Genomic DNA, 26018 nt, shown 5'->3' with positions numbered 1-26018 from the left:
CATAAACTCAAACTATTTAAAGTAGACATGGACCTCATGTTGTCCTCTTATCGCAGTCTGATCCAGTCTGTGATCACTTTCAGTTTCATTGCCTGGTTTGATAGTCTGACAAACCAAAACTCAAAAAAGCTCCAGCAGATTATGAAGTATACAGCTAAAGTTATTGGGGCCGATGTACTGTAGATGATTTGACTAGTGTGTGTCCGAAGGCAATGTTAAAGAAACTGGAAATCATCTCAACTGTTGACACACATCCATTACATGTAGAACTAAACTTCAGTAAATCAGGAAGGAGAGTCGCTTTGAAAACCCACACAAATCGCTCCAAAAACTCCATTCTTCTTAGTGCCATACGACTTTTCAATAAGAAATATCAGAGATAATGATTAAGGTTTTAATCTATATCCTGTAAATTTGTTTTTTTTGGTGTAAATATGTTTTATCTAACTGCCTTACCTTAACCTTTCTTGTTTCTATTTGTCTGTTTTATTTCATTCTGTCTGTTATTAATTGCCACCGAGAAGGCAAATTTCATTTTTTCTTGTGTAAGCATGGCTAAATAAAGAAATGTTAAACTTTTAAGTGTTTAAAATCCAGAGGGCAAATTAGTTTGCAGCACTGCCTAGCAAAGTAATAATTTGTTTGACAAAAGGATACCATAATGTATTACCATATGCAAGAACAGATGGCATACATTTATTCTTGCAGTTCTAGAAGAAATCTTCATCCTTCTAGCTCTAGAGGCAAGACGGCTCCAGTCCTGGCAGAGATGTCAGTCTATCTGAATACACATACATACAGTAATTTTGCCATTTCTAGTTCATGTTGGTATTTAACATGTCACACTTGTCTTTGAAATGTAGGAAGAAACAGGAGTGTAAATAATGAAGGGAAGGTTATTATACAATACTCACTAATCATGGCGCCAGAGACTGGTGACGGATTCCACGTTGATCAGCGCATATAAGTAAAAATTTCACTGGGCCCTGTGTACGTGTTACAATAAAGACCCTATGAATATCCAGAAACGTTCAGACTCCACAGAGGTGGAGATCATGCTGAGATTTGAACACCAGTTACTGGAGCTACTGGGCATGAACATGCTTGACTGTCTGGTTTGTTTTGAGACAGACGTTTGATGTTATCCATCCATGCATTTTGCAAACCCACTCATGGTTGTGGGGAAGCTGGTGCTTATCCCAGCATGCATCAGACACAAGGAAGGAACAGAGCACCGGTGGGTTGCACACACACATCGTCTAAATGATCATTGCCAAGATACATTGCAGTAATTCTTAATATATTCTGTAATATGGCAAAACAGTTTATTGTCCTTACCTGACTTTACAAGATCAGAAAAAATGACAATTGTTTAACTTGGATATTTTTTAATATTGCAACACAGACACATTATGAATTTGCTGAAGATCACACAGTGAGGTCAGGGGCTTGGACTGATCCATTTTAAAGTCCAGTGTTGAATTAGGATGTCACACTGGCTAGATAGATAGATACTTTATTAATCCCAATGGGAAATTCCCATACTCCAGCAGCAGCATACTGATAAAAAACAATATTAAATTAAAGAGTGATAACAATGCAGGTATAACAGACAATAACTTTGTATAATGTTAACGTTTACCCCCAGGTGGAATTAAAGAGTCGCATAGTGTGGGGTCTCCTCAGTCTGTTAGTGGAGCAGGACGGTGACAGCAGTCTGTCGCTGAAGCTGCTCCTCTGTCTGGAGATGATCCTGTTCAGTGGATGCAGTGGATTCTCCATGATTGACAGGAGCCTGCTCAGCGCCCATCGCTCTGCCACGGATGTCAAACTGTCCAGCTCCAAGCCTGCGTTCCTCACCAGTTTGTCCAGGTGTGAGGCATCTTTCTTCTTTATGTTGCCTCCCCAGCACACCACCGCGTAGAAGATGCCGCTCACCACAACCGTCTGGTAGGATATCTGCAGCATCTTATTACAGATGTTGAAGGATGCCAGCCTTCTAAGAAGTATAGTCGGCTCTGTCCTCTCTTACACAGAGCATCAGTATTGGCAGTCCAGTCCAATTTGTCATCCAGTTGCACTCCCAGGTATTTATAGGTCTGCACCCTCTGCACAGTCACCTCTGATGATCACGGGGTCCATGAGGAGCCTTGGCCTCCTAAAATCCACCACCAGCTCCTTGGTTTTGATGGTGTTCAGGTGTAAGAGGTTTGAGTCGCACCATTTAACAAAGTCCTTGATTAGGTTCCTATACTCCTCCTCCTGCCCACTCCTGATGCAGCCCATGATAGCAATGTCATCAGCATACTTTTGCACGTGGCAGGACTCCGAGTTATATTGGAAGTCCGATGTATGTTGGCTGAACAGGACCGGAGAAAGTACAGTCCCCTGCGGCGCTCCTGTGCTGCTGACCACAATGTCAGACCTGCACTTCCCGAGACACACATACTGAGGTCTGTCTGTAAGATAGTCCACGATCTATGCCACCAGGTATGAATCTACTCCCACAGAGTAGCTAGGCTGGGAGCATGCGCTGATTACAGCACGTTGCCACCCCCAACACAATGAACCCACTTGGATTGGGACCTGAGTGTTCCCTTCATCCAGAATAAATCTTTCACTTTTTCCACTGCCTAGCAAAGTAAAAATTTGTTTGAAAGAAGAATACAAAAAACGGATGGCCATGTTGAGGGACGTACGGATTCCATCCATACAGGTTGTGAACGCTGGCCCCGGCACAGACAGACGGACATCATATTTTGCACCCAACACACTTTATTTACACTATGTACAAGTTTAGTGCACTCACGCAACCCCAGTGCCTCTGCACCGATTTCCCCAAAGTCCAGGGCCCACAGTTCTGTGCCTTGCTTCCTGGCCGCCTCCTGTCCTCGCTCTCCAGCTCAGTCCGCTTCCTCCCGACTTCCCCCAATGACTGGAGGGAGGCGGCCCCTTAAATAAGGCTCCCGGATGAGCCCCAGGTGTTCCGTCCTTAGCCACGCCCAAGCGTGGCGGAAGTGTCGGCTGTCTTCCTGGCAGCTCACCGGGTGCCACACAAAGTCTTCCCCCCGGCGCTTCCTGGTGTGGCGGAAGTGCCGGGCTCCCGGGATAATTAGGCACCGGGGCGCCGCCTGGCGGTGGCCACGGGTCCCTACAGGGCTGGGCTTCAAAGCCCTGTACCCGAGGCCCCTGCCTAACCAGGACGGACGCCCCCACTCTGTCTGGAGGAGGCACTCGCCCTCCTCCGGTCCTCAACGCGTCCCGGCCGGGCTCCAGCCCCGACCGGCAACCGCACGGGATAAACCGGCATCGGGGCGCCGCCTGGCGGTGACCACGGGCCCCTACAGGAAGGGCTTCCATGCCCTCAACCCGTGGCCCCAACAGAACCAGGACGGACCCCTCGCGGTCTGGAGGAGGCACAAGCCCTCCTCACGCCCTCCTGGGCGTCCCGGCCGGGGCCACAGTGCCCCACCGCTAGCGAGGACACGTGGGTCCGAACGGCACAACCCGAAAGGGCAGCACGTCCCCAGCGAGGGTCCTACTATGTCCCAGGGTCCAACACGGCACCCTGGGACATCCATCTTCGCACCCCGCCGCGCAACGCGCCCCTGTGGTCTCGCCGCTCTCGCCCCGCTGTTCCCCGCAGTTGGGACACTATTGGCCTCTCGGCGGGAGCCCTCCAGCGGGCGCCCGTTTCAGGAGGGCAGGTCCCTGACGACGCCGTCCCCAGCGCGCCGGGCTTCGGCCCTGTGGAAAAAGGAAAGAGGGCCAGAAGCACAGCCAGGACACTCTCCCGAGTGCCCGTCGGTCTCCGTGATCGACCGTGCTCCTGCCCCTCCGACAGCCCCAACTTGCCTGCTGAAGTCCTCCGCCGCAGGTTCCATGCCCGTCCGCTGCGGCCTCGCACCGCTCGCAGGCAGCTCGCCCAGCCGCCCAGGGGATCTCCTCTGTCCATCCAGAGGACGGCCCTTCTCCGGACTAGCGCACCCAGCGCCGCGTCCTCTCCTATCGGAGGAACCGCATTCACCCTTCGGTTCCTCCTTCTTTTCTTGGACGCGCTGACGGTCTGGGTCTGAGCACAGCGAAAGCTCAAATCCAGCCCCGTCTGCGTCCAGGCAGAGCGACAGGAGACAGCTGCAGGCTTGGAGCGCAGGGCGCTAGGACCCAGGGCACTCAGCAGCCCCGATCCTACCAGCCCCTGCATATTCGAGCTCCTCGCCGCGCTAGCCGCCTGCACCGGGCGTCTGCTGTCGGGAGGTTGCCTACTCGGAGCCGGTCGTCCTGTAAACAGTCACGGCCATGTTCGCCCCCACTTGCTTTACGGGAACGGCAACACTCACCACTCCCGCCGTGTTCTGCCTGCCTCCGGTTCCAGCGCCGCGCCGTTCCTCCGTCTCACGCGGTGTCAGTCCCGACGCGACCGCCTTCTCCATCAGCTGCTCACACTGAGCGACTAGAACACGCAGCATCTCCTCAAAAGTCGGCTCGACGGGCCGAAGGGATTCCTCCGAGACGCTGAGCCGCTGGTGGAGAGAGAGAGACAGACGCCGGTGAGCTTACCTGTCGATCGGCTCCACGCGACGCTGCTTCCTCTGGGCCACTCCCTCTGGCCCAATCGGGTCTCGGTTTGGCACGAGACTGGCGTTCCTTGGGCCGCCTCTATCCAATCATCGGCGGCACGCAAGACACACCGCCAATCCCGTGCCTGTCAGCGGGCGGGACTTCCGGCCCGCGGCCATCTTGCCTCCCCTGCTCCGAGTGCGGAGACGTGCCTCTTCGCCGCGTTGTGGTTGCGGCGATTCCTTGAGCCGCAGCGGCTCCGACTCCGCAGCCTTCTTTGCTGCCGCCGTCGCGCTGCCGACAGCCCGTGGCCCGGCGTGCTCCTGCCACGACGCGGATCCGTTCGTCCCTCCCTGTAGGAATGAAGGTAAGACCGACCCGAGGGCCGGCGATTGCAGGGCAGGGCACTTACCTCCCGGATCCCGTCATGCCGAGGCCCCCGCCGGTGTGGCCTATGTAGCGGCGCCGGCCTGGCTGTCCGTCCCGACAGCGCGACTTTCGGAGCCCGCTGCGCTCCGGCGATGTCGGGTCCTCCTCCGCACCCGGGGAAAGCAATTCCGCTGTCCGGTGGCGGTTTCTGAAGCGAACGCCCGCGGGTTGAGCACGGGCGCTCGCGCCAGTGTGTGGGTCCGCTGCTGCGCGGGCCGTTCACAGAATATTTTTGATTTAATAACACAGGTCCCCGCCTTGAACCAGGCGGAGCATCCTGCCGGCTACGCCACTGTGAACGCTGGCCCCGGCACAGACAGACGGACATCATATTTTGCACCCAACACACTTTATTTACACTATGTACAAGTTTAGTGCACTCACGCAACCCCAGTGCCTCTGCACCGATTTCCCCAAAGTCCAGGGCCCACAGTTCTGTGCCTTGCTTCCTGGCCGCCTCCTGTCCTCGCTCTCCAGCTCAGTCCGCTTCCTCCCGACTTCCACCAATGACTGGAGGGAGGCGGCCCCTTAAATAAGGCTCCCGGATGAGCCCCAGGTGTTCCGTCCTTAGCCACGCCCAAGCGTGGCGGAAGTGTCGGCTGTCTTCCTGGCAGCTCACCGGGTGCCACACAAAGTCTTCCCCGGCACTTCCTGGTGTGGCGGAAGTGCCGGGCTCCCGGGATAATTAGGCACCGGGGCGCCGCCTGGCGGTGGCCACGGGTCCCTACAGGGCTGGGCTTCAAAGCCCTGTACCCGAGGCCCCCTGCCTAACCAGGACGGACGCCCCCACTCTGTCTGGAGGAGGCACTCGCCTCCTCCGGTCCTCAAGCGTCGGCCGGGCTCCAGCCCCGACCGGCAACCGCACGGGATAAACCGGCATCGGGGCGCCGCCTGGCGGTGACCACGGGCCCCTACAGGGAAGGGCTTCCATGCCCTCAACCCGTGGCCCCCAACAGAACCAGGACGGACGCCCCCTCGCGGTCTGGAGGAGGCACAAGCCCTCCTCACGTCCTCCTGGGTGTCCCGGCCGGGCTCCAGCCCCGGCCGGGGGCCACAAGGTCTAGAAGGCCCGTTTATCCGGCCGTCTCGGTAAGGCAGACTCCAGTCCTAGCAGGGATGTCAGTCAATCGGACAACACATACAGATCCCAACTTGCACTTTGTCTAGTTGAGGTTGTCATTTAAGATGTCACACATTAAGAAAGTCTTTGAAATGTGGGAAGTAACTTCTGTATAAATGATAAAGGTAAGGCTATTATACAGTATTCTGTAATCATGCCAGCGAGTGGTGACGTGCTATGTGTTGATTAACACATAGTGGGCTTTGTACATGTGACAGTAATGACCCTTTGAATACCCAGTGACTTACAGACTCCACAGAGGTGGAGATCATGCTGACATCTGAACTCTGCTTACTGGAGTTATTTGACAGGACTGTTTTGGTGCAGACATTTGATAACATTGTCCATCCATTCAACAATTTTCCAGTCCTGCTTATCCTGAGCAGGTTCGTGGGGAAGCTGGAGCTTATCTCGGCAAGCATACTGCGCAAAGCAGGGACATTGTCCTTCTCTCTTAATATATACAGTAGTTAAAGCTTTATAGGTTAGCCCCTGGACCTACAAGATGTAAAGACTGAGTACAATGTTCACAGGTCTCAGTTTTATTTGAGTTGATGTGTAATCTCTTAACCAAATGGCAAGTCAATAAGGTACGGTGTTAGGATTCTGCACCAAGTACAAGTTAGGTTGCAAGAGTTAAAAAAAAAAATAGTTAATTCTTGCAAAAAATGATGATTTCTGTATGAAGTGACTTCAGAGAAGTTTAAGTGGGTGCATAATATTTGAATGCACAAGGTAGCAATCAATATCAGAAATAGGAGGTTTAGTCCTATTTTTAAAAAAATGCATTTGGATTTGGCAAATCTTTTGGCATCTTGGACCACAAACAGTCAGTGGGTATACATGGCCAGCTCCTTTTGTCATCAAATAATAATAATAATAATATCTGGATGGAGGTCTCCAAGTGAAACTGGCATAAATATTGCATTGAATGTTACTTATTGGCTACATTTAAAATGAAGCATCTAATCGATTCGTTTAAATTCCTACCGTGAGTTAATTGATCGGTAGTCAGTTGTACACATGCCTAATTCAGATCACTCATTGCTGAATTTGTGTTTCAGAGTCCACAGTTTTAGTCAGTGATCCATAATAATAATCCTTCAGCCTTGGAGAAGGTGTAATGCTGGGCACAGTGACACCATGTGATTCATTGACAATTTAGGTATTGATGCCTGGCCTGTTCCCTTTGAGTAGCTAATGGGCATGTAGCCATCTGCTGAGTTTGGTAAGGGCCCACTAGCAGGGTGAAACTGGGAAATTTGAAGATGTGCAAAGAAAGGATGAGGTTTGAAAACAGGTTTCTTCAAAATGCTGGTATTAGTCAGTGGAAGCTCTTATGGGCATAATGTTCATTTTATAGAGTGGCCAATGGTGATTCATAACTGTCTTGTCTGATGCTGCAGGGGTAGGCTGTGGTACCGTGCAACCCTGTGTGAGAGTAAGAGGGTTCAGAAAATGAAATGCCTAATGAAATACAGGGTGGCACAGTGGGTAGCTATGCCGCCTCGCAGTTAGGAGGCCCGGGTTCACTTCCCGGGTCCTCCCTGCGTGGAGTTTGCATGTTCTCCTCGTGTCTGCGTAGGTTTCCTCCCACAGTCCAAAGACATGCAGGTTAGGTGCATTGGTGATCCTAAATTGTCCCTAGTGGTGTGTGGATAAGTGTGTGTGCCCTGTGGTGGGCTGGCGCCCTGCCTAGGGTTTGTTTCCTGCCTTGCGCCCTGTGTTGGCTGGGATTGGCTCCAGCAGATCCCTATGACCCTGTAGTTAGGTTATACCGGGTTGGATAATGGATGGATATATGGATAATGAAATACAAGGTAGAATTTTGGAATAGCTGGCTTTTAGATAGAGGCGTCACAGTGGTCAAGTGTGTCATTCCTGTTCCTGCCTCACAGCTCTGTTCGTCCTAATTCAAACCCCGGTATGGTCACTTTCTATGAGACATTTCCATGTTCCCTTTATGTTTGTGAAGTTTACACTGGAAAAAAAAATACATTGCAAAATTAGCCTGCTATGGTAGACTGTGCTTATTATACGTGTCACTGTGCGTTGTGATAGACTGGCACCCTCGCCAAAGTTTGCTTCCTCCCTCGTGTTGCATGATAGCAGTGCAGGCTCCGTCTCCTTCAACCCTGTAATAAAAAAAGGTACTCGTAGACATTGAATGAGTGGTATTGTATTTTTGAAAATAATGGTCACTGTCGACCATGTCTTAACAGATCACAACTGATTTGCTGGGGTGTAAGCAAGGTTGTAGTGAAGACATCGGGAACATTTTCACGTGAACTAAAATATAGGGATGTACAAGTTCCACACTTTTTTTTTCAATTCTGTTTATTAAGAATTTCAAAAACACTTTTCTACATAGTCACCTTCCTTTGCGATGCAACTTTCCCAGTCACATGACCAGTGTTGGGGAGTAACGAAATACATGTAACGGCGTTACGTAATTAAATTACAAAATAAATGTAACGGTAATACATTACAGTTACTGTATAAAAATGTGTAATTCAATTACAGTTACTTGTGTAATTTTTCAGAATTACAATTTAAGTTACATATTAAAAATGTCAGCAAAGCCTTTATGAAATATGAAATAATATTTTTTTGCCTGTTTCGCACGTTTTCGTTAGGCCTATAAACATCGTCCTTTTCCATTCCCCCCCCTCCCACAGACAATAATTATTTCTGATAGGCTCTCCTATCACGTCTATAATTGCAGCGCCAGCGCCATCACCTCAGTCTGATGGCAGATGCCTGGGCATGTTGTGATCTGAGTTTCAAACTACTACTAGCAATGTCTAATAAAACTGCATTTCACAGCTGGAAATTTAGAAAACATTTCAGATATGTCGCGAAAAGGGCATAAATCTAACTGTGCAATGTAATGCTTGTTTGCCGGCTATCACGATGTTGTCCACATCGAAAACCTCAATGTCCAACCTCAGGAAACATCTAGAGGTAAGTGCTGCTTGTAAGAGCAAACGGAAAGTTTTTAGCAATGAAGCCTTCACATTGTCACACAGTCACAGACGCCACGCCACTTTTCACAGCCACACGCTTTTAATGTGCCCAAATGCAGATGTAGCCTATGGCTATTTTAGCTCCCTATTTCGGTTCACTTTAAGCTAGCTACTCTAGATAGCTAGCTCCTTAGGAGGTTGTTGAGCCATATTACGCACTTTCCCTCCCATTTTGTCAGTTTTGATATTAGCGTGCCTGACTTGCTATATGTAATTTAAAATGTCCAGTGCTCCTGTGGAGCGTCTGTTCAGTCAAGGAGGCAAAGTTTTGACTCCCACTAGAAATAGAATGACTGATAATCACATGGAAGAGGTCTTGCTCCTACGCTACAATAGACAGCTTTATCCTGATTTTGTCCATAGTGACTAATGGAGGACATACCTTTACCACCTGATTTTGATTAGCTTAAATGCAGAATTTGTTGGCTATGTTTTTTTTTAAGTGTCCAAGCATAAGTATTCTGATTTACAGTATCAGCAATGATTTATTTTACAGTTTTTACACTTTTATTTAAGTTTTTATTATAGACAAAAAGCTAACAAAGACACATTCCAAAAGAGTTAAGAGCTGCTTATTAAAGTACTGCTTATTGTTTCTTATTTTAATTTTCATTGTAGACAAAAAGCTAACAGAGACACATTCCAAAAGAGCTGCTTATTAAAGTAGTTTCTGATACCTACAATGTTAAAAAGAAATCAAAATGTGTGATTTAAAAAATGTTTAACAGTAAAATGTATCTTGAAGTCTGACCTTGTGGTGGTTATTATAGTGTCTTTATGAAAGTTCTGATGTTACTTTGTGTATTAAAAGAGGATCAAAAGTGTTTAACTATTTTAAATAAGAAATTCGGTGTGAATTATCCCATAACTCTGTTGTTTGATGTCCCCCAAGTGCTGTCAGCTGGAAAAAGAATTTAAAAAATTGATACAACATACTGTACAACATAGACTGTAATAGTCTGGCAACTAACAATAAGTGGATGTGACACAATAATTAACTTTCAGATTATTTTTTCTCTGCTTCATTGATGTAAGAGATATTGGTCCATTATTCGGTCTATGCTGCATCAAAGATTTTTTTTCTTCCTATATACAGGCAGCATTCAGTCACCTTGAACAACAGGGCTATGGACTGATTCACACTTGATTTCACCATAAAGATTATTACTGTCAGGTTTGAAATTGAAAATGGATACATACAAGCAGGCTACGGGTACAGAATACCCATCCAAAAATTGGAAAAGTAATCAAAAAGTAATTAAAAAGTAATTAGTTACGTTACTCAGAACAAGTAATTAAAATAGTTACACTACTATTACATTTTGAACAGGGTAACTTGTAACTGTAACGAATTACATTTTTAAAGTAACCTTCCCAACACTGCACATGACACAACTAATTGCTACTCCTCCTGCCTTGACTGCTTCCAACGAAAATATAAAAGTGCGGTAACTTTTTGAACGCCCCTCGTGCTATAGAGGAATAGGAAACACGGGCAAATCTACCATAACAGACCCCAAGCGCACAGCTGAGGGTTGGCTCTTTGTCTTCCATCAATGTATGGTTTTTATTTTGTGTGTTTTTGCTGATGAAGAAGTAATGTCCTCCTTTGCTGGGAACACACTTTACCCCTCCTTCTGAACGGCATAAGGTTACTGTTGTTGTCAAGAGGAAAGTGTGCCAAAATACAGAAAAACAGTTAAATATAAATAGTTTTGCTATATTTAAACATTAAGAGCTTCACTCTGTTGTCTGTCTTTATTTGGCATTTCATTGATAATCCTTTACTGTGCTGAACAAAAATGTGCTATTTGTGTTTAAAATCTCTAGAGCTTTCTCTCATGCGTGAAGATGTACTCACTGTTGCCAAGAACACATAAGGAGCAAGAAGTTTTAAGATGTGACATGCGGCTTTGCTTAAACCAGCTGGAGTTTTTGGCGAAGGGAAGGGATGAAATCCAGCCTTGTGAGAGGAGTTTAACCAGGGAGGTGCTGAAGTTACAGCGACAAGGTGACGGGCCTGGGTTGAAATCTCACTGAGTGGAGTTTGCACATTCTTCCTATGCTTATGTTGGTTCCGTACCTTCTTTAAAAGCCTTGCCGCTTGGTTTAACTAGTAGACTCCAAATTAGTCCTTTGTTTTGAGGTACGTGTCCACATGTCATTCCATGGACCCGATTCTCATTCTGCACAAACACAAGGGAAGTATGAAAATGTCTCCTACAAAGAGACCCTACTAGGGTTTGGGTACTGCCTTGTACCAAATTCTGACAGATTTCACTTTGGCAGCTGTGGCTGTACAATACCTCCCCTGGATGGCAGTGGTGCCTCAGATACCCGCAGGGCCCCACGGTAGATGGAGCTCTCTTCGCCCCTGTTGGGGTCCAGGGGTACCACAAGGGGGCGCTGCAATGGCTCCTGAACTTGTGTCGGCAGTTCTTCCGCCACACTCAGAAGTGCAGCCAGAAACGAGCAATCAAGCACCTTCCGGGCGGCTTATAAAGGGAGCCAGCAGCCACTAATCCGGGAGCCAGAGTCGGGAGGGGGGGGAGGCGAAGCTTGCCAGGAGGCGTGCTGGAGGAGAAAGAAAGAAAGAAAGAAAGAAAGAGAAGAGAAAAAAAAGTAGTGTTTTGGTGTTGGGACTGTGTTGTTGTACTTGCGGGAACGGGGAAGACATTTCCACAAGGGGGAAAAAGAAAATAAAAGCCCTGTGTGCTTTGAACCTGTATCCTACGTCTGTCTGTGTCGGGGCTGGCATTTACGCAGCGTAGGACAGTTTGAGGGTTCAGCTGATGGATCCATAGGAGTGTTGATTGACGGCAGAGCAAAGAGAGCATCACTACTAGGGGCACAAAGAAGTTGGTTTTTATATAAGGTGTACACTGTTGACTGTAACACACTGCTTCTGGGATGGGTACTGGTTCTTCAGCCGTAAGCGTTATAAATAATTTGGTAATGGATCAGTGTTTTTACTGTTATGGGCATACCAAGGGAATCACTGTCACCAAATAGAAGTCGCAGAACATTTTTGAATAGACAGAAGACCAAGGTAAGAAGAACTTGGATATCTTTGCAGTGTAAGCAGAAATATCATGGGTTCTGGCAGTGGGACTGTAATTTACAACTTTATAAATTACTGGCAGTATTTGGATTTCATCCTGTGTTGGAAAGGAAACAAATGTAAATGAGTAACTGGAAATAATGATGTGCATGTTGTGTCGGGTCTGTGTCACACTCACCTTTGTGCATAATTGACAAGAAATGTTCGATTATGCAACTGAATTGTAACATCAAAATGTCTCAATATTTGCTTTTTTGGAAATCGTTGTGTCATAATCTGATGTGCCGACGGGGAATAGTTGTTGTGAAGGGATTGCATTTGTTGCTTTTGATCATTTTGCTTTTATCAAGAATGTTTCTTCTTAGATGTTTTTCTGTTGCGTGATTACATTTTCTTCCTTGGCTACATATGGTATGGCTGTTGGAAGTTGTATTATTATGCACACATCCCACAAATAATGTTAGTTGCTATATCAGGGGGCTCCAACCTTTTTATCTCCTGAGAGCTACTTTTACAAAATGAAAATGGCCGAGAGCTACTCATGTTTTCTAATGTTTATTCTCATAGCTTATTTCAACCCAAACAAACTGAATAAGCTTGTTTTGCCTGAACATTTACAAAATGTTGGTGTCCACAACTCACATTTTGCATTAAAACATCACAAAATAATATTTAGTTCACCTGCAAGTGCATTTTGTATGTCTGTATACATTTTCTAGTGTATCTCACCCTATTGAATTAAAACATGAATGCTGTCAAAACAAAACAATGCAATTCCAAATACACAGATGTGACTTCTTCATTTGTCATTTTGTCACATGTCACTGTGTCACTCTATTCACAGGTCCAGTTGCATGTGCGATGTGTTTTTGAGTTAATCAGATGACTGGGACTGCATGGAGTCAACAAGAGAGGCAGGTGTCTTGTGGAGTGGAGCCACTGAGGTTCGCTCTTCTGGAGTCATTTAAATGTTCGTCTGCCAGTCTTGTTCTGAACTTTGATTTCTTGACATTCATGTCAGACTCACAGAGGTATGGAGACCCAAACAAAGCAGACATTTTCAGAGCTGCTCGGTGAAGATTCTTATAGTTATCTGGCTCTGCTAAGCTCCAGAAATGCTGAGACTCTAACTGCACATTATTTTGAAGGTCTGCTAATATAAAATATATAAAATCCAATGTCTGTCTGTCTGTCTGTCCGCTTTTCACGAGAGAACAACTTAAAGGATTTAGATCTGGATTTTTTTAAATAATTTGCTTGAACATTCCGATTGATTTTGCAACTCCTCTCATTTCGCTATCTTATCATAATTCGTTAGCGGTACCGATTTATTTGCGCAAATCTGAGAAACACGTAGCGGGCCGAGAGGTGAGGCCCTCCTCACTCACTCGCCAGCTTCACGCCGTGTTCCTTAACTCTGCTTAGCTAGCGAACGAGAGAACAATTGAATTCAACTTTTTTTGATATTTAAAATAAAGTGTTACTTGGGTCTTGATGAGTTTGGGTCCAGATATTCTGTTAAGTGTATGCCACATTGAAAAGATAAATTGCAATTCAGATTGTGGATCGTGATTTTGTTTAAAAGGATCGTGATATGATTTATTTTTTTTGGAAAGGTCGCCCACCCCTAATTTGAATAATCAAGTTTTCAAATTTATGTACGATTCCTTAACCCTTTGGCGAGCTACTTGGAAAGGTGTTGTGAGCTACTGGTAGCTCAGTGACGTGTTGGGAGATTCCCTGTGCTATATATTGGCAACCATTTTTAAGAGTTCTTGGTCTGTCTGTCCGTCCATCCATTTTCTAAACTGTTTATTCAGAGCAGAGTCACAGGACAGCTGGAGTCTATCCCTGCAAGTAACATTCACCATCTATGGAAAAACCTCGTATGTCACATCTTTTAAGTTTTCTACAAATTGAGAAAATGATGTCATCCCAATAATTAACGATCTCTAGATTTAATTGTCCCTGAACCTCACATGCACAATATTGTTTTTTTTCATGAATCAACAACACCTAAATCACATCTTAAATCACGTGATCGTAATCCAATGTTTTCATTGGTAGGCGGTCTTTCCTCAATTCGCTAAGTTTTTGTCTTGTAGTATGTAAAATACTGTGCACATACTAGTTTCTTCCATCATGCTGTGACCGGTATTAAGACATGTTTGGCCATCACCACTACCTTATAACATCAGGAAAGACCTAGTAACTCCAAAAACTAAAAAAAAATTAATTTAATAAATTTAGAAAACAATGGCAGTTGCAAAGTTTTTCCATTGCACGTGAGAACAGGTCCTGCCAGTCCACCTCATCTACATGTCTTTGGACTGTGGGAGGAAACCCACATGGAAAAAGCATGCAAACTCCACACGGGGAGAAGCTGGGACATAAGAATGTATGATATGCATCCTTTAAGATTATATCTGAATTATTGTTTTAACAATGTGCGAGCTGAAATTATCGAGTATGTCACTCACTTTGCGAAAAAAAGCAATCAGAAACACACCTTGAGAATCCATGCATTCGCTGTCTCATGTAACCCGACGGGATAGACTTCTATGCGTGTGCAAAGCGAGCACATCGGCGTACACGGTGCCTAAAATGAGTGGGCAGACAGCACCGGGGGATAAAACAGCCTCGCAATCTACGTCGTTAGATTTAATTGCAAGATGTGGATCATCCTCACTCGCATGGAGAGGTAGTTTGATTAAAAGTCGGCAATCTGCAAACTATGTCGGAAATCGTTTACCTTAAAAGACAGCTTGACAACTAACTTGTTTTACTACCTACGAACAAATTCCGTAATTTGTTCAAGCAGAATATTTTTATTTCCATAAGAAGCTTATGCTTATCGGGCTCATTTTATTTTTCATGCCTTCTTGACGTGGTCGGTGTTTTGGGTGTTGGCTGGGTCTTTGATTCCATAGCACACTTTTTTCTTTTATTACTTAAAACGCTCATACAGATCCCAGCCTCTTCGCCCCCCTGCGATGATACAAGAGAGGGAGCAAAAATAAAAATAAAAGCCTTTTAGCAGCAAAACACAGGAATTTAGATAAGGCGGGTCTCTGCACATGGCTGTTGAAAAAGAGATCACATGCTACTTGATGATACCCGAGGTGGACAGTGATGTAACTCCACTTGAGTGCTGGAAAACTCAAGAAGTACATTTACCCAAACTGGGGAAACTTGCAAAAAAAAGTGCCTGTGCATCCCTGCCTCAAGCAGCCCATCTCAGAAGGCTTTCTGCTCCGGAGGAAATGTTGTAATATTTGTTGTAACGCGCTGCTCTGGAGCCTGATGCTGTAGAAAGACGGGCGTTTCTGTCACACATATTGAAGTTTCCTCAGTAGAATTTTTAAAAATCGTTTTATTTTTTTCTGATATCTTTGTTCAATATTGAACTTAAATTGAAGTTAGTAGTTTGTTTAAAAATGCTATATGTGTGGCGTTTTTTGCATCTTTGTGCAATATATGACAGAACTTGTTTACGAATATTATAGTTTTTGTTTCCTGTGCAGTATTTGACATAACTGGAATTTTACACTATAGTACAGTATGTTAGATTTTTGTTCTTGCTTGGAAGCTGCAAAATTCACCTTGCAGGAGAGCAATTTATGTTTATTCAGACTGTAATGTCCATGCCCTGTAGTTCAGTTATGGTTCGTATTTTATTCACTTTGTATTCATATCTTATTTACATTAAGGGTAAGTGTCTTTTAAGAATGCTCTCATTATAATAGCTTTCTTGGTCTTTGGTGTAAATCCTGTAGCTCACTTTGAAATGGCTTACTCATACTTGCACTGTTTGATCTCAGTAATACTTTTGACTGGTGATTTTAATGTTTTTGCGTTATTTTACTTCGGTTTTAAGTAAATAAATAAGACCTGTTTTGCTTAACTGTTGCTTCCGTTATTCTCATTGTAAACTCTAATTAATATCCTAATATCAAGACCAAGCTAGATCAATTAGACTTTTATAAACACATTTTTAAAGGATGCTAAATATCGTCTTAATTGTCATTATCGTCAAAGTCTCAGAAAATATTGAGATACAATTTTTTGCTAATATTGCACACCCCTTACTGGAATGTGAACTCTGGTCGCATTATTATGAGCTGCAGCACTACTTTTGAACATCCATAGGTATTTCTTGAGTTTCTGCTTGAACCTCTTCATAAAACTAAACCATAGCTGTTGAAGGTGTCGAATTTGAGTTTCTGCTTGAACGTCTTCATAAAACTAAACCATAACTGTTGAAGGTGTCGAATTTGAGTTTCTGCTTGAACGTCTTCATAAAACTAAACCATAACTGTTGAAGGTGTCGATTTTGAATCTCTAGTTGAACCTCTTCATAAAACTAAACCATAGCTGTTGAAGGTGTCGAATTTGAGTCTCTAGTTGAATGTCTTCATAAAACTAAACCATAGCTTTTCAAGGTGTCGAATTTGAGTCTCTAGTTGAACTTCTTCGTAAAATTAAACCGTAGCTGTTCAAGGTGTCGTATTTGAGTTTTCTTTTCACTGTATATTTTTTTTAATTGTTCCCCCAAATTTTTAGTTTTGTCCTTTTTGTTTTGGAGTTTTAAAATCTGTATCTCACCATAGCCACATGTATAATGAGGAACTGCTCAAATTCTCTCTTTGGAGAAATACAGCACTGAAGTTTGTCTCTTCTAGATCCAGCAGCGAAAGTAGTGCCACACTCAGGTATTATTTGTTAGAAATTCAAATTTAGGGAGTGACTACAAAATTTGTGGAGCTATTTAGTATGATAACAAGGTAAGCGTCAGAATGTGGAGTAGTCGGCAAGATCCAATATTTTATAAGCTGACCATTTTGTGTGTTTTGTGGTGTTTCCTTAGGATCTGTTCAGTCTATTGTCATTGACTTGTAACACTGCACTGTGCACATGTGACACTATTACTACTACTTCTTAAAGCAGCATTCCTAATTGAGAACCTACTACATGAACTGGATCAATATAAATAAAATGTATTATTATTATTATTATTTATATGTTTCCAATGATATTGTCTTATTGTGTTACTGTGTCATAAATTTCCATTACTCGATATTTTACTTTCATGGGAAAACCAAGAAGAAGGTTTGTAAAGTGTATTGCCAGGTTTTGGGAAGGAGGAGATGGTGTTCTCCCTGAACTTATTTGTTTAAGGAGGAACACACACTTGGATGAAAATGGGGCCAAGTTAGTTGCCTTTTTCTTTGCACCTTACTGGTTAAGAAAACTGAATAGTAGTGTCAACAACTACAAGAATTAAAATGCATGATTGTACATGATCATCTTTCTAAATATCAAAGAGAGCTATTTGGTTATATAAGAGACTGGCGTTAAACTCTAACCCAGTCAGTGTATTTGTAAAGTTTGCAGTTCCTCTTTAGATGTGTGTGGCTTGTTGCAGGTTCTTTTGGCTTTCCTTTCACATCCTACACATCAGCATGTCCCTGCGACTGACTGTCATTTAGGGCTGGATCCGCTCTGGTGCCCTACAGTCTTTCAGTTGGAATAAACAGGCTCATGATGGATAGCTGATTGCTGTTCATTAATTTAAATTGAAGTGTTCTGAGATCCAGTAGAGTTATACACTCTTAAATGGTGGGTGAAGTACTAGTCTCTGATGTGTTAAAGCAATCCATACATCCTTAAATCTCTTCCTGTTTCAGCTTTTGGGGTCATGAGAATCATTGCCTATAGCAGCACCACTGGGCATACTCAGTCTTTTCTAATTTAAAGTTGTCAGTCAGCCTGCTTTTCACTTGGGGTGCACAACAATAAAAATACTTTTGTGGTTTTTATAGTTTTCAGTCTATGCTTTTTTTGAATGTTCTAAAGCAGTCCACATAAAGCCATTTGTTTTCAAGACCGTAGACCGGGAACTCGGATGAGCTATATAACTAAAAGAGAATTTTGGTTAGATCCAAATTTTAACTTTTAAAAAAACCTAATTTGTTGAAGTGGAAGCCTGCGGCTGTTCTGGCCGTCCACAGCTAGAATGTGCAGGGCTATATTAGTGTTTAGGTGTAGCGGTTTTCAATGGTGTTGACTCGAAAACTGAATGCTTCGTTTGTGTTTGAGCAAGAGGGGAAAATGAAATGTGAGCAAAGATGGGCAGAGGTGGATCAGAATGGGGAGCCAGAAGGGTTCAGGCAAAGGAGCAGAGAACAGCTGTCAGCACTGGAATGGTGCAGAAATGAGAGAAATCCACAAGCTGCTTTATTCTGGTGTGGAGGTTTTTTACTTTCTTGTATACAAAGTATAGGGAAAGTATTGTCATTGTCTTTTTCTTTCAGCTGCTCCTGTTAGGGGTCACCACAGCGGATCGTCTTCTTCCATATCTTTCTGTCCTCTCCATCTTGCTCTGTCACACTCATCACCTGCATGTCCTCTCTCGCCACATCCATAAACCTTCTCCTAGGCCTTCCTCTTTTCCTCTTCCCTACCAGCTCTATCCTTACCATCCTTCTCCCAATATACCCAGCATCTCTCCTCTGCACATGTCCAAACTAACACAATCTCATCTCTCAGACTTTGTCTCCCAATTGTCCAGCTCCTCTAATGTACTCATTTCTAATCCTGTCCATCCTCGTCATGCCCAATGCAGATCTTAGCATCTTTACCTCTGCCACCTCCAGCTCTGTCTCCTGCTTTCTGGTCAGTGCCACCGTCTCCAACCCATATGACATAGCTGGTCTCACTACTGTCCTGTAGACCTTCCCTTTCACTCTTGCTGATACCCGTCTGTCACAAATCACTCCTGACACTCTTCTCCACCCATTCCATCCTGCCTGCACTCTCTCTCTCTTCCACACTCCCCATTACTCTGTAAGGGAAAGTATTGTAATCATCCAAATATTCGATTTTCACAAATCTCGACATTTTAGACCTCCCTGACTTTCTAGTAGGGAGAGTGGATTCCTCCAGAAATTCCACTTTTGGGATTTTGATGAATCCCAATGTTTTAGACCTCCCCGAGTCCAAAAATACAATTTTTGGAATTATATCTGTGTGCCTGTCTGTGTGTATGTAAATACGATAACTTGAATATTAGGTCAACCAGTATTAGGTGCAGAACGTAGATTTCTAACAACTTTTGGGCTGTTTCCGTTAACCAGAAGTGGTCCTTTACCCTTTATTTTGAATAAATTTGTTTATTAGAGTATAGATGTAATGTCACCTCAGGGGTCCTAGGACATTGGACAATAAGTGACAAGGATTCAGTTCCTTCCCTGACTTCTGATTTGCACAAGTCTCTTAAATTCTGTGTGTAAATTATGTAAATACAGTTCTGTATTTTGCTTGTGGAGAAAGTTGAGATAATTTTACTTACAGAAGGGCACTGTTTAAACACATTAAATGTTTATGTACCTCCTGTAGCTGATAGCCAGTGTTCTGGATTATTCCACATCAATCTGCTTAATGACATACATACATTTGGAACAATCAAGTGAAACGTCTGAATGTACTTATCCCTGACTCATCCATCCGTTGTGTTGCAACATTTCCCAAAACTATTAACGTCACAATCCTTCGCTCTATGCTATATCCATTAGCCCAAAGTACTTTAAAACTGTTCATTTATTCACTTTAGACCATCCTTCCTGCATCCATTAGTCTCCTTCTTAGAAGTGCTTTTTCTTCTATGCATAACGCTTCCTCTCTGCTCTGATTGAGGCATTTGTTTCATATTCCTAAAATACTTCCGACTAACGAGCGTCGCATTCCTTTGAGTTAAATGCGGAACAAGTTTGTCGCTCTGATAACGTCTTGGCAGCAACTCGATAATTCCATTGGCAAAAATAGAGCAGAGAGGGGAGGGCATTACTTGGAATCCAGTTATGAATCTTCTCAAGTTAAACATTGGTCATTTCCTTTAACCCAATTTTTTTTTTTTTTTTATTTATATTTGCACAGGCAAGTTTTGAGGCCCTGTTCCGCTCTTTTGACCGTGACGCCACATTCCAGTTCTTTAAGAGCTTCCGCCGTATCCGCATCAACTTCACCGACTCTGTGGCAGCTGCTGAGGCCCGTGTGAGGCTGCACAAAAGCACCTTCAACGGCAAGGAGTTGCGTCTCTATTTTGCTCAGGTGAGTGCCTCTACTTTTCAATGTGGAGAAGTGTCTGAAAACACATAAAATGCTGGCATAATAAAGCATCAATGCCTCATTAATGAAGAATTCAGCCATCTTAAGATCTGTTTTAAAGGATCTTAATCCACTTCCATTACTTCTTGCTGTCCATAGTATACAGCCTCAGAAGGCTACCATCCACTTTGATTATTTTACGTAATATACATTTAGTAATACTGCAAGTCGGATTGTCGAAGCACAGGTTTAGCCCCGCTTATGAATTGACCTACCATACCATAACCCCTTTGAAATATTCCCATTTTTTTTTTGCTTTACAGCCTCAAACAAAAACACACACAAACCAGTTTTTCTTCCCAGCTTTACTTACTCAATGCAACCTTTAACATCCAAGTGAAAGATATCACAGCTACAGTTCAGAAAAATAGTAAAAATCAAAAACAAGACATACTGAAATTAATGAAGGATCACCACAATGTCAGTATTTTGTTGAACCTTGAGTCTGTTGGGATACTTCTGTATCAGCTTTGCATATTTAGATTGAGCGATATTTGCCCCCCGACTCTTCTTTACAGTTTAACTGTTCAAGTTCGGTCAAACTGGATGGTGAGCATTGGTGGACTGTGATCTTCAAATCTTTCCACAGATTTTCAGTGTGATTTAGGTCTGAGCTCTGACTGGCCACACCAGAACATTCACTTTTTTCTCCTTCAGCCACTGTGTGGCCAGTTTTGCTGTGTGCTTCCGGTCGTTGTCGTGTTGAAAGGTGAACATTCTGCCCATCTTCAACCTTCTGGCAGAGGGTAGCAGGTTTTCCTCAAGAATTTGACGGGATTTTGCCCCATCCATTTTTTCCTTCTACCCTAACAAGAGAGAAACATCCCCACAACAGGACGCTGCCACCTCCATGCTTTACTATAGATGTGGTGTGTTGTGGATGGTGAGCTGCATTGGTGGACCGTTTGGTGTTGAGGCCAAATAGTTTGATTTTGGTCTCATCTGACCATAAGACCTTTTTCCACTTGGCATCAGAATCTTCAAGGTGCATTCTGGCAAAGCTCAAACGAGCCTTTTCCTTGGGACCCTCCTGAACAAGGCACAGTTGTTGAGCGCTTGTTGTCACATGACCACTCTTTGCCATGAAATCCTGTAACTCCTTCAAAGTGGCCATTGGCCACTGGCATTGGTAAAGCTCAAACGAGCCTTAAGGTGGCCTTTCTTGAGAAGTGGCTTTATTATTTTCATCTTATCCACAATTATCTAATGCAATTGCAATAAATCTGTTTTTATTTTATGATTTGCCAAAAAGATGGCATACAGTTTTAATGCTGAACGATCATACCAGGTTATTTTTTATACAAAAGATTTTTTAAGCTTACGTAATTTTCATATTTGCCTAAAGGGTATAACTTAATATTTTTCTGTCACATCATTCAGTAACTCATTTGGCATATTCCTATCACAATTATTGTTGCAATTCAGATGGCCGTGGGCAGAAAAAAAAGGGACTCGGGCACAGAGTGAGAATGCAGTCTTTTGAACAATTAATGAAAGGGTTGTGAATTTCTAAAGATAGACAGTGGGTATAGCAAAGAATCACGGCCCCCCAAATTGAAATATTCCCTTTTTTTTTTTGCTTTACAGCCTTAAATGAAAACACACAAACCATTTTATTCCAGCTTTACTTACTCAATGCAATCTCTAACATCCAAGTGAAAGATATCACAGTTACAGTTCAGAAAAATTATAAAAAATCAAAAACAAGAAATACTGAGATGAATAAAGGATTCCCCCTCCTAGACTCAATCAGGTGTAAGTGACCACCATTTCCACCTGTGATTAGTTGTAATGAGTGTGATTAGTGAAGCTGTTCCTGGAGCATTCATCCCCTTGCTTGGTAGAGCAACTGACAGCAAACACCTGACTACGTGTGGCAAGCCACTTACAAAAGATCTCCGGGATAGAGCTGTGGACGGACATAAGGCAGGAGATGGAGACAAAAAAATCTCAAACGGTTCACCAGTCCCAAGGAGCTCAGTCCATAATAAAGAAGTGGCAAGTGTTTGGGACTACTAGGACCCTCCCTGGATCCTGCCGTCCCTCCAAACTGGTTGGAAGAGCAAGGAGGAAACTGGTAAGAGAGGCTACCAAGAGGCCAATGGCCACTTTAAAGGAGTTGCAGGATTTGATGGCAAAGAGTGGTCATTGTGTGCATGTGACAACAAGCTCTCCACAACTGTGGCTTGTTCGGGAGGGTCACAAGGAAAAAGCCACTTCTCAAGAAAGGCCACATTAAGGCTCGTTTGAGCTTTGCCAGAATGCACCTTGAAGATTCTGATGCCAAGTGGAAAAAGGTCTTATGGTTAGATGACACCATATTTGTCCTCAATACCAAACGGTCCACCAATGCAGCTCACCATCCACAACACAACATACCTACAGTGAAGCATGGAGGTGGCAGCATCCTGATGTGGGGATGTTTCTCTGCTGCAGGGCCTGGGGCTGTCGTTTGGGTAGAAGGAAAAATAGATGGGGCAAAATCCCATCAAATTCTTGAGGAAAACCTGCTACCCTCTGCCAGAAGGTTGAAGATGGGCAGAATATTCACCTTTCAACACGACAACCCGAAGCACACAGCAAAACTGACCACACAGTGGCTGAAGGAGAAAAAAGTGAATGTCCTTGTGTGGCCAGTCGGAGCCCAGACCTAAATTACACTGGAAATCTGTGGAAAGATTTGAAGATCGCAGTCCGCCAAACGCTCACCATCCAGTTTGACCGAACTTGAACAGTTAAACTGTAAAGAAGAGTGGGCGCTCAATCTAGGTGTGCAAAGCTGATAGAGAAGTATTCTAACAGACTCAAGGCTGTCATTAAAGCAAAAGATTGTTCAACAAAATACTGACATGGTTGGGGGTGGTGATCATTATTCTCAGTAGGTCTTGATTTTGATTTTTTAAAATTCTTCTGAACTGTAGCTGCGATATCTCACTTGGATGTTAGAGGCTGCATTGAGTAAGTAAAGCTGGGAAGAAATATTTTGTGTGTGTGTTTTCATTTAAGGCTGTAAAGCAAACAAAATAGGAAAATTTCGAAAGGGGGGATTCTTTTGTATACCCACTATACCTATAAACACAGTGTGGCCTTGTGGGTGGGCGTTCTAGTTGGTTGATTTCTGGATTGCCACCAGTGTTACCAGTATAGCCTCCTCCCCCTTTCTGCTAGCATGTGATTGGAAAAAGCAGGATTTGAATAGGATGGTTAAAATTCATCTCTGCAAGGTGTTTTTGTGTCCTTCACACAAACCTCTTGTACTTTGTTTTGCATATTAGCAACCGAAATAGACATGAAGTCACGAGGTGTCTGTATAAAATGGAGAAAGGCTCCGACTCTTTATACCACTAAGGGTGGATTAAGAGGATTTAGTAAATTTATGGATATGTAAGCATGCCCTGTATGAGGCGAGCGTCACCTGCTCTGGACTAATCCCGCATTGTGTGCGATGCTCCCAAAAGACGTTCCACTATTCTGCAACCTTGTAATTAATAAACAGGTTAAAACAATGGCTGAACAGCTTTTTAACTGGCTGTTAGGGTCTTAGAAATTTCCTGATCAAATTTGAATGCCAGTAACTTTTTGTGTTTTTTACATTGTGGACAGTGGGATGTTGTGACTCAAGATGGGTGGTGGTGATTTTTTTGTTATTTTTTAACTTTACAGTCTTATCTTGTTATGATGCAAAATGCCATGACTTTAAGTTAAGTGTTAAGTTGAAAAATACCAAATACATTTCAAGATATATTTGGGGTGAAACAAGTCCAACTTGACTATCATATTCCTCCATGGGGCGAAGAATTCAGATAATAACATAATCAAAACATTTGAAATATTCCCCTCTTGCCAACACAACCAACCTGTTGGTGATGATCACTTGATAGGTTTTAAATGTGGTTTGCCATCATTTTGCAATTGATACGGTTCAGTTCGAGTGATTAATTGGTGAATTTAATATAATAAATACTCATCAGCTTACTTTCACCAGTAAGAAAACTAAATGTATTCTCCAGCAGTCAAAGAATGAGACAGTAGACCAGGGGTCGCCAAGTCCGGTCCTGGAGGACCACCATGGCTGCAGGTTTTCATTCTAACCCTTTTCTGAATGAGTGCCCCGTTTGTGCTGCTAATTAACTTCTTGTCAATTTATTTTAATTGAGTTGTTTTTTTTTAACTTTCCTTAAATGGCATCCATCCATCCATTATCCAACCCGCTATATCCTAACTATAGGGTCTGCTGGAGCCAATCCCAGCCAACACATGGCACAAGGCAGGAAACATAGCACCTTGTGCCACACACACACCAAGGCCAACTTGGAATCTCCAATCCACCTAACCTCCATGTCTTTGGACTGTGGGAAGAAACCCACACAGACACGAGGAGAACATGCAAACTCCACGCAGGGAAGTGAACCCGGGTCTCCTAACTGCGAGGCAGGAGCGCTACCCACTGCGCCACCGTGCCGCCCCTTATATGACGCCCAAACAGAAATGAAATGTGAAGTGAGTGAGCCTAAAGAAGACCAACTAAGTCAGGGCCTCCAACCAGCTGCTTAATGAGGTGCCAATTCCTGTTGTTAATTAAACCCGTTCTTTAATTTTGTGGCGAGTTGCTGCTCTTTTGCTGCATTAGCAGACAATTTCCATAATTGCTGATATTCTCTTTTCTAAGAGCCCCCTGTTAAAATGATTTGGGGACCTGAAAATAATCAACATTCCTGAGACCTTCATCTTTCTTTATTTTCAGATATTGTATGATGGACACGAGTTGTTTAGGCTCATTTTATATCTCATTATTGTTTGGCTGCTAATTTAAGAAAAAGAAACAATTAAGGGGTCTGAGTCTTCAAGAACAAGTCAATTCAAATGAATTAAAAAGAAACAAAAACAGGTCACTAATTAAGAAAAGGGTTAGAATGAAAACCTGCAGCCATGGTGGTCCTCCAGGACCGGAGTTGGCGACCCCTGCTGTAGAAGGACTTTTGATCAGTTATCTTGAAGAGTAACAATGACAGTGGCAACTAAGCTCCCCTCTTTAAGATTGGGTGGGTATGACCTTGTTTGTCTTCTAACGCTCTGTTTTGCTTTACAGTCGCTTCACATTGGGAGTCCTCGTTTGGAGCCCCCCAAGCCAGAGAAGCAGTTCTTAATCTCTCCTCCAGCCTCACCTCCTGTAGGTTGGGAGCAAGCCCAAGATGCCACTCCGGTGATCAACTACGATCTCCTCTGTGCCATCTCCAAGCTGGGTCCAGGTAGGAACTGCTTATGTTAACTGGGCAGAAGGGTGAAATCTGAACTCCTGTTGCAGTCCTCATCTGGTGCCAGCAGTAGTCAAATGTTTTATATATTTATTTGGTTTTATGCTCTGGATACCTCTTGCCTGAAGAAGGGGCCTGAGTTACCTCAAAAGCTTGCCAGTTGTAATCTTTGTAGTTCCCCAATAAAAGCAGTCATTTTGTTTGATTACTCACTACATCCATAATGACTAACACGGTATAACACCCCAGTACTACAAAATTCATTAGTAAGTGTACAAGAGGAAGGGGGTGAGCTGTGGCGGGGGCATTATAAAAAGCAAGTGCATGGAGGATAAATTGGCAGTCATTTTCCAACCTGCTATATCCTAACACAGGATCACAGGGGTCTGCTGGAGCCAATC

At 43.8% G+C, this 26018-nt stretch overlaps 1 protein-coding gene across 3 annotated transcripts in view; it reads left to right on the top strand.

Moving 5' to 3' along the window:
* The window catches only part of rcan1a (regulator of calcineurin 1a), a 133904-nt gene that overhangs the window by 102891 nt on the left and 4995 nt on the right, over window positions 1-26018 (top strand). For 2 of the 3 annotated variants that reach the window (XM_039743506.1, XM_039743507.1), the window contains exons 2-3: window positions 20132-20305; window positions 25452-25611. In XM_039743506.1, the coding sequence (XP_039599440.1) occupies window positions 20132-20305; window positions 25452-25611 (334 nt within the window). Of the gene's footprint in view, window positions 1-13077; window positions 13111-20131; window positions 20306-25451; window positions 25612-26018 lie in introns of those variants that run through there. The other variant, XM_039743508.1, reaches the window with a different exon arrangement.

Source organism: Polypterus senegalus, chromosome 2 (assembly GCF_016835505.1).
Source record: "Polypterus senegalus isolate Bchr_013 chromosome 2, ASM1683550v1, whole genome shotgun sequence".
NCBI lineage: Eukaryota > Metazoa > Chordata > Cladistia > Polypteriformes > Polypteridae > Polypterus > Polypterus senegalus.
The sequence above is the reverse complement of the archived record's forward strand: the minus strand, read 5'-3'. Positions and strand labels throughout refer to the sequence as shown.